This window comes from Schistocerca piceifrons, chromosome X (assembly GCF_021461385.2).
Source record: "Schistocerca piceifrons isolate TAMUIC-IGC-003096 chromosome X, iqSchPice1.1, whole genome shotgun sequence".
NCBI classification, from domain to species: Eukaryota; Metazoa; Arthropoda; class Insecta; order Orthoptera; family Acrididae; genus Schistocerca; species Schistocerca piceifrons.
The window spans coordinates 903,798,736-903,812,466 of record NC_060149.1 but is presented as its reverse complement, the minus strand read 5'-3'; the positions used below and the strand labels follow the sequence as shown (position 1 = coordinate 903,812,466).

Below are 13,731 nucleotides of genomic sequence, written 5' to 3'. Positions count from 1 at the left end.
ATGAAAATTATCCGAAATGATTATGTTTTAAAGTGTTCCCGTGGATGTCAGCTGAAGGGCTTAAACCCCAGTTTCTCATAAGAATTTTTCTACGAAACTGATGCCGAATTAAGTGGTACACTGGTTCGTGCACTCATCTCGCAATTGGAGCGAGCGAGATTTCAACCCCTGTCCAGCCACTTCCATTCTGGTGGTCCGAGGTTTCAAGAATAACTCAGAGCTGATTCTATAAAACTGCACTGTAGCCACCCTTCATTCTTTGGACCTAAAAGTTCCTCAGACACTCGCACATTCCCGAAGAGAGACTGTTTAGTCGCAGAAAAGTGTTTGGAGGATAACCAAATAATCTGCACAGTTTCCAGATATCTTCTCTGATGGGGGAAATACGATTCACGAGAAGACCGGTATCAGTAAGCGATAGCTCAGAATGAAACCAAGTGCAAAATATCTTGAAAAGAACAGTCCGATGTTACGTCAAAAATTCAGTTGTGAGTACGAGGCGAGCTTCAGCACTATGCAGACATACTACTGGCCTCTAAAAATATAGCTGTGTGAGGTGGGCGGACGTGTTTGTGAATGCTTTTCGCTTACTTGACTATTGGCAATGTTTACACGCAGGACCAGTCTTCCACTTGGCTACTGTTTGTGTATCAAGAAGGAAGCGCCGTGCTGACGAATGGAGCCCGTGGAGTCTAAAAACTGGCCTCAAGGTTGCCTGAGACAGCGTTTCACGGTTCCTGGATTATCGGGTTAGTGCTGTTCTCTGTCCAGGTAGCGGGCACGAATTCTTGCAGCCTTTCTTTCCCACCGTTGCGGACACACTTCCTGGGTCGGCTACCTGCTATAGAAAGCCGATTGGCTATCGCCGCACATGACAATACACATTCAGCCTTACAGTACTTTGCTGCTAGACCAGCCACACAAGACTTTCGTTTAGGTGTAACCTACACACTTTTGTTAGCCCAAGAGATACTGCGATTACATCGGCAAGAATGGTAGAATGGGTAACGCAACACGAGATAATGTGCCGGTCCTTTAAGTTATACCATAGTTGCTTGCTTGTTTGTTTTCGTTTGACCCGGCCGATGCGCCGCATAGCTCAAGCTAAACCCTGCCCTTTCGAGGGACACCTTTGACCTCGAACGCTCGTAATGGCACGAAGCCATGCTTAGACCAATCATATAAACAATAGTGGTCTGTGTTATTTCCGTGCAATACTCCGCACTCGAGTTGCGTGAGTGGTGCAGGTGCTGTACGAATGTCTCTCTTGTAGTGTTCGCATGCGGGTTACTGTGTAAAGTGACATCATGGAGAAAGTTAATCCTACGAATCTGGTCCAAATATTAGGGACAAAGCTGCGACCTGCTGAATATGGAAATGAAATCGGGGTCGAGGATAGGGGGCTCGCGGATATATTATAGAACATAATAATTCACAAATATAATGGTGATGACACAGAAATATCCGAAGTTACGCTGGATAGATTACTGATTTTGAAGGACAGGAAGAACCTGAACCTGACGGTGGCTGTTCAAGCAGTTCACGACGTTCACCTCCAGACCAACAGGAACAGTTCAGTCACAGTAGATTATACTAATGGCAGCATACTAGAGAAACTATCACAATAGTGGCTTCAATTCCAATAGCAAACTAATGAGGTGCTATAAGTGAATTAAAAGTAAATGAAATTGCAGATTAATTCTAAATTATATGTCTAGCGAAAGGCCAACAGGAACTAGTTTCAAAGCAAACAGACTGTCGTAATTAGAAACAAGAGAATATAGTATCGCAATCTGATGGAACGAGGTCATATGGATCAACAGTTCACTATTGGCATCTGCAAATCTGGCCACTAGAAGCGTCGATTCTTTTATCGACACTCTTAAGGTTGAATATGGCATTTCATCAAGGCATATTACTGCATTTATCACACGCAAGGATATAGAAGACGATAATAGTGTACGACGGAAGGGACAAAACTTTGTGGAAGAAGTGAACATATTTCTGACAGAGAAAGGAAGTGTTTGGAACAGTGACCAGAGTCAATTCCAGTATGAAATGTCTTCATAATGAGCACTGTCTCACAGAACAGAGGAAACTACAGCTGGTGTGTTGCAGTCTTTAAATAATTCTATCCATAACCACACAACTGCCGTGGCTTTATGTGTGGCAGACATATTAGCAAACAAGCTGTACATCTGATTTCAAGAGGCACGAGGCACTTCCGGTCCAGATTAAAGAAAACTTGAAACAACGTGCCCACGAAATATTCATGTGGAGGCAAGCAAACAGCTAAAGAACGCATAATTAAAGAACACATGAAACGTTTTCTCTTTCCAGTCCTTGGCGAATACTCAACAAGTAAAAAGAGCATATTTCTGTGTGATTCTAGATGCAAGTTTTCCAAACAAACATGTTATGCTGAAGATATTGCCACCGAAATCAAAAAAATATTGCCAACCCCTTGATGCTTACACCTTTTGGCAATATAAGCTCTATAGCAGAAGGACTGCTAATTTTGTAAGACCACAATGTGCCATCCACAAATGAAGATACATGCCGCTGTTTCATCGTCAAACTTCATTCTGTTATTTACAATCAATTTTCTGCACCAAAGTATACGTCTGTATTGCAGCATGCTTGACGAGAGGCAGGTTATGACCTTGCCATACCCATATCATCATTTCGAAATGTAATTAGCGTGGGCTTTGCTACTGGACTGCTTTAGTGAGGTGTCCACATTGCTCTATTCCATTATTTCTTTTTTTTTTTACCACTTCATCGAAATCCCGCATCTGCGCTATGGCAACGAATATAGTAACAGTAGTTACGCAAGTTACGTATTAACGTAATTGCAGTTTCCACGGTAGAACAATAAAAAGAGATCGATGAAGAAACATAAGTTCTTAATGTAGAGTAAAAACAGTAAGTGACGAACACCATACGATCAGCAGTAATTACAACACTTCCAAGTTAACATCAATGCAACTATCACAATAGAACAATTATAAGAGTGAGAAGTGCAAAGTTAAGGTCGTTATGTAAATTGAAAAACAAAAAATAACAAGGAAAAACAATATTACCCAGGTCTCAAACCGGGCCGGTTCCAGAGGGGAATGACATCCACAGCACCTTATAATTCAAAGCTGGACATTGCCGTCATTTACAAAGGTAAGTTCTTAATGCAAAGGGAAAACACATACAGACGTCCCAGTTTTCGAACCGGGATGGTTTCATGGGAGGACAAGATTCACACAACTTGTAGGTAAAACTCTATACCGGAGTCTTTTAAATAGTTCGCGAGCAAATAATACCTATACAGGGTGCAGCGAAATTCGCGCACTCGGGCTTCGCAATGAGACTCCTCACATGCCAGCGATAAAAAAAATGTCTGTCACAAAATTTCGTCCGGCGAGTACATCCAGCAGAAAAAGGATGTTTAAGAGTGGCAATCTGGCAACACTGTAACCACATGTAACCACATGTATGGCAAGCACCTCTGTCAGAACATATTATTCGAGCTGTACAGTCAGCGCAGTGGATAGAGTTTTGGGTTAGCATGCAGGAGGTCGATGGTTTTATCCTGACTTGAGGCATACGTTTTTTATATGCTAAATGTATTCCAGGTGGTACGATATCTGGCATCTTAATCGTCAGCAGCGATTGCAGCGTGTCCTCTAGAAAACATTCCCACTTACGTATTGCTATCGTAGAAATGGAAGGTAGGTCAGCTTTGAAAGGAGCCCTTTCCACGTCGTGGGCGTGAATTTTTTCGCACCGCTTCATCTACTAGATGCGAACTTGTTTTCCTTGTACCCTCCTCCAAAGGTCCTAATAGAATAGTACCAACCATTATTCTTGCCTCGTTCAGGTCCATTACATTTCGTTAGGGCCTTACGTTACCACTAGGACTAGCAATGTGCTTTGCTAATAATGTCCAAACTCGGTTACTATTTGTGTGTGTTATCACCATGGTCCCAAAAATTATGACTTTCAACATTGAGTCTGGTAACCGCATGCTGTTTAGTACGTATCTCAATGCATTATTATTATTATTATTATTATTATTATTGTTATTATCCTAAATGGTTCAAATGGCTCTGAGCACTATGGGACTTAGCATCTGCGGTCATCAGTCCCCTAGAACTTAGAACTACTTAAACCTAACTAACCTAAGGACATCACACACATCCATGCCCAAGGTAGGATTCGAACCTGCGGCCGTAGCAGTCGCGCGATTCCGGACTGAGCGCCTAGAACCGCGAGACCACCGCGGCCGGCTACTGTTATTATCCTGTCGATGGGATTGTACAAACATCACGTCTGTTACCGTTAGGAAAAGAGTGTAATTCGAAACCGAACATTTCACAATTAGTGTTGTTGGGATGAATCAGGCATACGAATATCTGTCAGAGGGGTAATGCGCGTTACGTGTAACAGTACGCAGGACCGACGGGGTGTTTATACTGTATGCACTGTCCACCTGACAGGGACTTGTTGCGGGTGGAATAACGCGCCCATGACAGACTCCAATGTACATGCGTACATATATCGAATTTTCTCATTGTAAACCTCTAAACCAGAGTGGCAGACGTATGGCATACACAAATGATGAATATCTGGATATGCTTCTGGTCGTTGGTGCGCCTGATAACAGAGCTGGTGTTGCCACTCGTGAATATGCTGCTAGATATCCTCGTCGACGCCATCCAGATAAAAATGTGTTTCGTCATCTGGGGCTGCCTCTTCGGAAGTCAGGTTCTCTCCTTCCACCATCGCGTGACAGAAGTCATCCACGGACTCGCCCTACTCCAGCTACTAAGGAAGCTATTCTGGAAGTCATACACCGAGAACCTCAGCGAAGTACACGTAGCATAGCAAGGCAGCTGCGTGTCTCACAACACTCGGTCATTAATGTGCTGCACGAGCATGGGCTGCACCCCTGTCATTATGCTTTCACGCAACACCTGCATCCTGCAGATTACCATCAGCGAATGCAGCTCTGTGAATGGTTCCAACAACAACAGGAAGCAAACGATGACTTCACTGATGGTGTCTTCAATATGCACAATGCCCACCATTGGCGTGAGGTTAACCCGCACGTCACCCACAACCGTGGATATCAAGTTAGCTTTGGTATTAACGTCTGGGCTAAAATATTGGGTGACAGGTGTTTGGGCTTCTACATGTTGCCTGACCGGTTGACTGCTTGAAGGTATCGGGCATTCCTCTCAAACTATCTGCCTGATGCGCTGAAATATGTTCCACTACATTTTCGGCAGAGGATATGGTTCAAACACGATGGTGCACCTCCACATTCTGGACACTATTTGGACAGAACATTTCCAGGGAAATGGCTCGGATGTGGAGGTCCAGTCGTATGGCCACCACGTTCACCTGACCTAAATCCCCTGATTTGTTCCTGTGGGGACACCTGAAGGAGCACGTGTACTCTACTCTGCCGACGAATGTGGAAGAATTGGTAACGCTTGTTCGTGCTGCTCTTGTTACTGTGAACGCACCTTTACTGCGAAGGGTCCAGAGCTGTATGATCCGGCGGATTGCGCAATGTTTGGATGTGCAGGGAGATCGCTTCGAGAATCTGTTGTTCCGAGAACAACGTATTCTGATGTGAAGGTCATGCAGTCACTAATATGGACATTATTATAGTCATTGGTTGCTAATGTGCGACATCTGAGCGCTCATATTACGTGTAGTATAAATGACAAGTAGATATTGTGTTGTTGTACTGTGCTATCATCTTTAGCATCTCGAAATTGCCGGCCGGAGTGGCCTAGCGGTTAAAGGCGCTACAATCTGGAACCGCACGACCGCTACGGTCGCAGATTCGAATCCTGCCTCGGGCATGGATGTGTGTGATGTCCTTAGGTTAGTTAGGTTTAAGTAGTTCCAGGTTCTAGGGGACTTATGACCACAGCAGTTGAGTCCCATAGTGCTCAGAGCCATTTGAACCATCTCGAAATTGATGTTGTTTTTGTAGTTATTCTGTCCTATGACAGGTCATTTGTTTCAACTGTCTATTTCTTATTTGTCTAACCACGTATTTGCTATGTTCAGCGTTACAACATGTTGTAAATTTAGGATACGTGTGGCCTCAGAAACGGTATACATTATTACAGATTGAAATGTCAGAATGAAATTAGCAAATAAAAAAAACACCCGCACCCAAGCTCGAATCCTCGACATCCTGCATGCTAACCCAAAAAACTATCCGTTGCACCAACTATATAGCGCAACTAGTATGTGCTGACAGAGGCAGTTACCATACATGTGGTTACAGGGTAGCCCGATTGCCACTCTTAACGTCCTTTTTCTGCCGGATGTATCCGCCGGACGAAATTTTGTAAGAGACATTTTTTATCGCTGGCAAGTGAGGCGTCGCACTGCGAAGCCCGAGTGCGTGAATTTCGCTTCATCCTGTATATACAGGGTGACGTTTTCCATCGCGTACGAACTCTAGGGGTTGATCGATGAAAGGATACGGAAAAATAGAAGGCCAAATGAACTTATGTCCGGAAATGCATGGTTTCCGTGCTAGAGATCATTTATTCAATCATAAATTGTTACAGAGACTGCGGTCTAATACGCGCTGTACCATGCGGCAATAGTTACAGTATGCATGGTTTCCTCCTAGAGGGTGGTACTGTTCCTCTTATGTCATATCCTAGCGCCCTCTCCTACCGTACTGGCAAATGGTTTAAATGGCTCTGAGCACTATGGGACTTAACATCTATGGTCATTAGTCCCCTAGAACTTAGAACTACTTAAACCTAACTAACCTAAGGACTTCACACATATCCATGCCCGAGGCAGGATTCGAACCTGCGACCGTAGCAGTCGCGCGGCTCCGGATTGAGCGCCTAGAACCGCTAGACCACCGCGGCCGGCTCCTACCGTATTCACTGGTAATATTGCGTCCCATTCATTTCTCTCGTAGACTCTCTTTGTAGTGGATGTGATACAGCGTTGAACACAACGGTTCCGTATTCGAATCGAGAGCTTTCCGACATGTTGTTATTTACCGAAAGGCAGATGGCAAAGGGCGGCGGGCAGCAAGGTTGTCTGATACGGGGTCGTTTCAGGAAACAGGAGATCATGAAGGACGTAAGCGAAATGTTCAGACACTACACTTGGAGGAAAATGCGATTAACACTGTGGAAGGCGACCGCCGTGTCAGTTCCAGGCAGCTGGCCCACCAGTACAGGGAAAGCCAGACGACAGTGTGGATGTTTCTCCATGACAGTTGTTACTATCCTTATCACTCACAGCGTGTGCAGGGCTCACTATCGACCGACTTTCCACATCGGGAGCAGTTCTCTCACTGGTTTCATCACCAGGCAGCCACGATTCCGGGATATGTGTCATCCATCCTATTCACAGATGAGGCCAACTTTCAAAACAGTCATCTGAGGGATGGTATGAAGAACCCCAACGGTGTGGTGACAGCGAATCATCAGCATCGCTGCAGCCGGAATGTGTGGGCCGGGATAATTGGCGACCGTAGTTTGGGACCAGTCTTCCTTCCACGTCTCCTAACAGGCCGGAGCTATCGGCGTTTTTTGCTGGTGACTTTGCCTCCCCTGAGGGAAGAAGTGTCATTGATGATTCGAAGGATTATGTGGCTGCTACATGATGGTGCTCCAGCCCACTTTGTCGTTAACTTCCGGAAACATCTCATCCGTGGTCGATGGGGTCCAGTTGCATGGCCTGCTCGTTCACTGGATCTAAACCCGTGCGATATCTGGTTAGGGGGCCATCTCAAAGGTATCGTGAATGCAGAGCCCACTGTAGATGTGGAGATACTGGAACAGCGTATTCATGCTGCATTTCACACTGTTCGGATGCAACCTGGCCTATGTGAACGTGTGAGACAGAACATGCAACGGTGCGTACACGAATGCGTTGAGGCACATGGAAACCATTTTGAACACATACTGTAACTGTAGCTGGATGGTACAGTGCGTATTACACCGCGTCGGAGGTTCGAGTCCTCCCTCGGGCATGTGTGTGTGTGTGTGTGTGTGTGTGTGTGTGTGTGTTGTCCTTAACGGCCCGCATCTCGTGGTCGTGCGGTAGCGTTCTCGCTTCCCACGCCCGGGTTCCCGGGTTCGATTCCCGGCGGGGTCAGGGATTTTCTCTGCCTCGTGATGGCTGGGTGTTGTGTGATGTCCTTAGGTTAGTTAGGTTTAAGTAGTTCTAAGTTCTAGGGGACTGATGACCATAGATGTTAAGTCCCATAGTGCTCAGAGCCATTTGAACCATTAATTGTCCTTAACGTAAGTTAGCTTAAGTTAGATTAAGTAGTGTGTAACCCTAGGGACCGATGATCGCAGCAGTGTGATCCCGTGGGAACTAAAATAAAAGAAAGACTGCGGTCTCTGTAACGATGTCTGATTGAACAAATGGCCTGTAGCATTTCCGGACATGAGTTCGTTAGACCTTTTTTGTTCCACATCCTCTCATTGATCAATCCCTAGAGTTCGTACACGGTGGATAAAATCACCCTGTGTAGAACCGATCAAATAAAGCAGTTACACTTGTAGGGATGGGTTAGCCCCTCGCAACCTACTTTTTGTACAAGACCGCCTGTGCGGCCGAGTACTTGGTACACGCTAATATGACGTGCTTCAGATACGTCACCGCCGTTGTATCACTAAAATATTTGTATAACGTAACTGTTCTTCTCTTGTTCAGAGGCTATTCCAGCTTATTGAACGCTGCTGAGAAAGTAGTTAACATTTCCATCTGCTGAAAAATGGCAGAAACCGTTGATCAGTAAGGACACTTTATGATGGCACTACTATAAACTACTCGTCTTCTGGAAGTCGGGTGCGGTGAAACTAAGGGAAAGCGTGAAACATAGTTCCAAACAATTTATCTAGGAAGAGCTTCTTTGTTTTTACTTTCTTTCCTTCCCAAATGTGAGTCCTCACTCTGGGTGGTAACTTTATCTTTACTTTGAAGCGTGTACATCAGGCTTTTATGTTCTCCAGTTTCTAATTTAAAAAATAATATTACACACGAATTAGTGATATATATGAACTAAATCAAAAGCATTTGTAATCACTTAACCCAAATTAAAGGCTCCCGCCTTCCCCTCCCTCGATCCCGAGTCTTTTACACAACATTGTTTTTTCTAGAAGAAGTTCCACGACGCCGCACAGTGAAAGATATTCCTGGACCGTGGCCGTCGTTGCCAGTACTGGGCACAAGCTGGATCACCACAAAATTTGGGCCTTATTCCATGTCGCAGCTGCATACAGCCTACCAAGGTTAGTACAGTTCATCCTGTCCTAATTTTGAGATTAAGTTTAGAGAACTGTTCCCTGAACCCTATGATACTGCGACGTAGTATTTGGAACGTTTTCAATAAAATTTACTAGTTAATGACCTCATTTGATTGCTGCTATTAATGGTAATGAAAGACCGTATCCGATTTCAGAGTCGGGAATGTCCTGCAAAAATCAAACATCACAGCAGATTTTACATGGATAATTAACTTCTGAAAGGCTTTCTGCAAGATGGGGGTCACGTTTGTTGAATGCTGACGGAAAGGAATTACGAAAAAAATTCCTCATCAGACTTTGGACTTCTCTCACTTCTTAAGATAACTGAGTCAGGCATGTGTCCTCACACAGGAATGAAACACCTGTCAAAGCACAGGGCGAAATGCATTCCTCTTGTACCAAAAACACTGAAGTCGATTTCATCTGCCGGAAGGGTTAGGGCTTGGGTTTTCTGGGGTGAAAAAGATATTCTTCTTATTCATTACTTTGCAGAACATAAAGGAAAAATCGAGGAATACTTTGTATTTCAAAAGCGCTCGATGAGGCAAATGGAAAGGCCTGTCCATTCGTGAACTATCCACGAGCTGCTCCACCTGCGCTGTTAGATTCGGTCGAGCGTTGTCATCCACAAAAATGAAGTCAGCGCCGAATGCACCCTCGAAAAGACGCATATGGGGAAGGAGCAAAGTGTCATAACGTTGACCGGTGAATCTACCGTGTTCAAAGACTTGTAAGTCAGTACGACGATGCAACATTATACCTCCCCACACCATAACACCAGAACGATTTGTTCGACAGTATTCCTGTGCGTATTACGTTCTCTCATACGACTAGAGGTGGGAACACGTAATGCACTCACGAATATTGCCGAACATGAGCGTTTTGGTGGTCCGAGTGTTACACCGTGCACAGGGTGCATTCGGCACTGACTTCGTTTTTACCGCATCCAACTACACAGACGGAGGAGCTCTTGGAACGAGAGAATATTCGACGATTGGACCGGCCCGTCCTTCCCCAACTTAAATCCCAGGTGTGGCAGCACGTGCACATGCACCAGCGACCCCCCAGCAGTTGTCAATCGCGCTGCTGGAGAAGAGGACTGCCCTACCACAAAAACTATCCTTGTGGCCAGCCCGTTGCATTACAGCCCGTGGTGATCACACACCCTATTAAGAACCACCTCCCACCTTTTGTAATGCTGAGGAAAAAGTCATAAATCTCGGGGCCCTCAGTGTAATAAGTGTCTTTGAATAAAAAACGTCATTCGGTTCGCCTCACTTTGTATTTCCTTCAGTTAACTTTTGTACTGTACTATACTGCAGCAATTCTTTCTATGTATCGTCCTAGTTTCATCGGGCAATGTTACTTCGCAGTGACACATCATCCTAAAGATCCTTTCGTCCTTAAGTTTTGCACACCAGTTTGCGAGTGTCACTGACACAATGTTGGAAGTACGTTCAGTGGTGTATGTGGATACTGCCGGCAAAATATTTTGCGAGTAGAATCAGTAGTGAAGAAATAATGAATTAAAACGTCATGCCTCATGCAATAGTTTTATTACATGAACAGCTGAAATCTAGTGAACGGTAAACATATTTCCTTTTATCTTTTTGCAGGGGGTATCAGCGAGAAAAAGTTTCGTGCAAGTTTGATATTATGTGTAAAGTTTGTTGCAACTCTCTAAATGCTTTCAGCCTCAAATACTGGATGAATGTATTCTGGGTATATGTGTGAGGTACATTACGCCTCTTTTCCACCCCCACCCCCATCCTTACTCATTTGAGAGGTAGGTGGCACTTACACCCACCAGTTCTTCTTTCAAGATAGCAAGTGATATGTGTACCAAGTTTGGTGGAAATAGGTCCAATAGTTTATTAGGAGATATTTAACATAGATACATACATTTTTATAACACAGAGATTCTCTTCCATTGGAGGTCCTTTCATTATATCTGCTCTCACCAGGAACAGCGCCGTACAATATCACGTATGAAAAATATACAGGGTGATTTTTTCCACCATGTATAAACTCTAGGGATTGATCGATGAGAGGACACGGAACAAAAAAGTTCTAATGAACTTCTGACCGGAAATGGAATGAAGACTGGTCCCAAAATACGGTGGCCAATTATCCCGGCCCACACATTCCGGCTGCAGCGATGCTGATGATTCGCTGTCACCGTACCTGGGGTTTCTGCATACTACCCCACACATGACTGTTATGAAAGTTGAAGATACCTCTCTGAGTAAAGCTGGCCTTATCTGTGAATAGGATGGATGACACATATCTCGAAATCGTGGTTGCCTGGTCAAGAAACCAGTGACAAAACTGCTCCCGATGTGGAAAGTCTGTCGCTAGTAAGCCCTGAACACGCTTTAAGTGGTAAGGGTAGTAACAATTGTCATGGAGAATGTTCCACGCGGTCGTCTGGTTTTCCGTGTACTGGAGGGCCAGCTGCCTGGTACTGACACGGCGGACGCCTTCCACAGCGTTTATCACATTTTCCTCCAAGTGTGGTGTCCGAACATTTCGGGTACGTCCTTCATGATCTGCTGCTTTCTGTAACGAACCTGTCTCACACAGACGGCAAAACACTGTTGAAAGTATTGAATGCTTTCGTTGTTGTCGGCGGGATAGGTTTCCTGATACAAGCCTGCTGCCCGTTGCCACTTTCCTTTCCGTAAGTAAAACCATGTCGGCAAGCTCTCGATTCGAATGTGGAACCATCGTGTAGAACGCTGTATCACATCCACTACAAGATGTGTCAGCAAGGGAAGTGAATTGGACACATTACCAATTACATAGCCGGAGAGGGCGCTAGGGCATCACGTATGAGGAACAGTACGACCCTCTAGGAGGAAACCATGCATATTGTAATTACGGCTGCATGGTACAGCGTGTATTGGACAGCAGGCTGTAAAAAAGTATGAGTGAATATATGGTCTCTAGCATGGAAACTATGCATTTCGGGACATAAGTTCATTAGACCTTTTTTCCGTATCCTCTCATCGATCAATCCCTAGAGTTTATACACGATGGAAAAAACCACCCTGTATAGCCATCTTGTTATAACTATCTTGTCGCTGGAACCTTCCTGTCTTATAACTGCGTGTGCCAAAGTGTGTGTGTATTTCTAAAGTTTGACTCTGTGTAGGAGAGAGCTGTTCACAGATTTAACCACTGGCTGCGATTGTTAGACTTACCGTTACAGCGCATCGGCAGAGTGTTGACCACGAAAGCGGAGATGCAGCCATAGTTCCGATCCGGCGTAGAATGTTCCTTATCAGTAAGGTCCATTTCATGATGGTATGTTCTAATGCCGAGTGAAACTTTGGTCTGGTAATATTCACTCTTCATTTCCAAATTTTTAAATTTGTATATCGATGTTTAAAAGAATGTTCGATAAACTGGAGACAATCATCTCCCACCGCATTAGATGCAGTAAAGTGGAAACGCTATGTCTTCTCTGCTTATTCTCATTAAGTTTTGAATACATTTGCTTTGTTGAGAAGAGAGGAAAAAATTTGAAGATAATACGCATATTTGGAAGTAACTGTTTTTTTCTTCCTCGTTTTCGTTAGTCCTGTAAAATTGGGCCATGTTTTGTGATCGTTGAAAATAGTGTGTGGTGCTCTAAAACCTAGAACGATTGTTATTAAAACAATTATTTGTGAATTGTAAATTTTTGAAGAAGTACAACAGAAGTGTTTGACGCATACATCGCTCAGTAACTTACACCACGGCACGTACAATTAACAAAGACAATGGGAGGCCCCAACATGAAATATTATAAGAGCCATCTGATGCTGGAACAAGGAATAAACTTGTTTTTCAGTACTTGTGTTTAGTGTTGAAGCTATATGCAAGGCATTAAACTTTCGAAGTTTTTGTTAGTAAAGACAGTGATTCCATCTGATAATTAATAATTTCTAAAACACATACAAGTGACGATACAGTTGTTATATTGAAATAATTGTCTTCTCCATCGTCAAGAAAGTATTACAAAAGACAGTGCCTCACCAAGTAGTCGCAATGTATTTACGAGCATGAGCTGCCGATACAGACTGCTTCACGTAAGTTTTTGGCGCTGTTGTGTCAATGAAATTGTCCTGGGTGCTTTTTGTGAAATACTATATAAATGTATAACCGAAATTTCCTACTAAATCTTTTTTTTCACTTCTCCATCCTCAAGTCGGCGTATTTTAACTTGAAACATTTCTGATAGCGTTTTTAAAAGCATAAAGTGTAATGAAAACTCGTTTAGCGCCAAATTTTGACCTAACATTGCCATTTAAAGAAAACTTGATTAACTTCCTTGACACCACGGCACTAAAAATTTTTTAAAAATGGATCCTCGTATCAGCTCATGATCATCAATCACTATAGCCATCTCAAGACATTTTGTTCGTACCGTCATAGCGAT

At 44.0% G+C, this 13,731-nt stretch overlaps 1 protein-coding gene across 1 annotated transcript in view; it reads left to right on the top strand.

The window, feature by feature from the left end:
* LOC124722851 (ecdysone 20-monooxygenase) overlaps positions 1–13,731 on the top strand; it is a 163,365-nt gene that overhangs the window by 80,080 nt on the left and 69,554 nt on the right. The window contains exon 3 of the mRNA XM_047247976.1: positions 9,162–9,293. Coding sequence (XP_047103932.1) covers positions 9,162–9,293 — 132 coding nt within the window. The remainder of the gene's footprint in view (positions 1–9,161; positions 9,294–13,731) is intronic.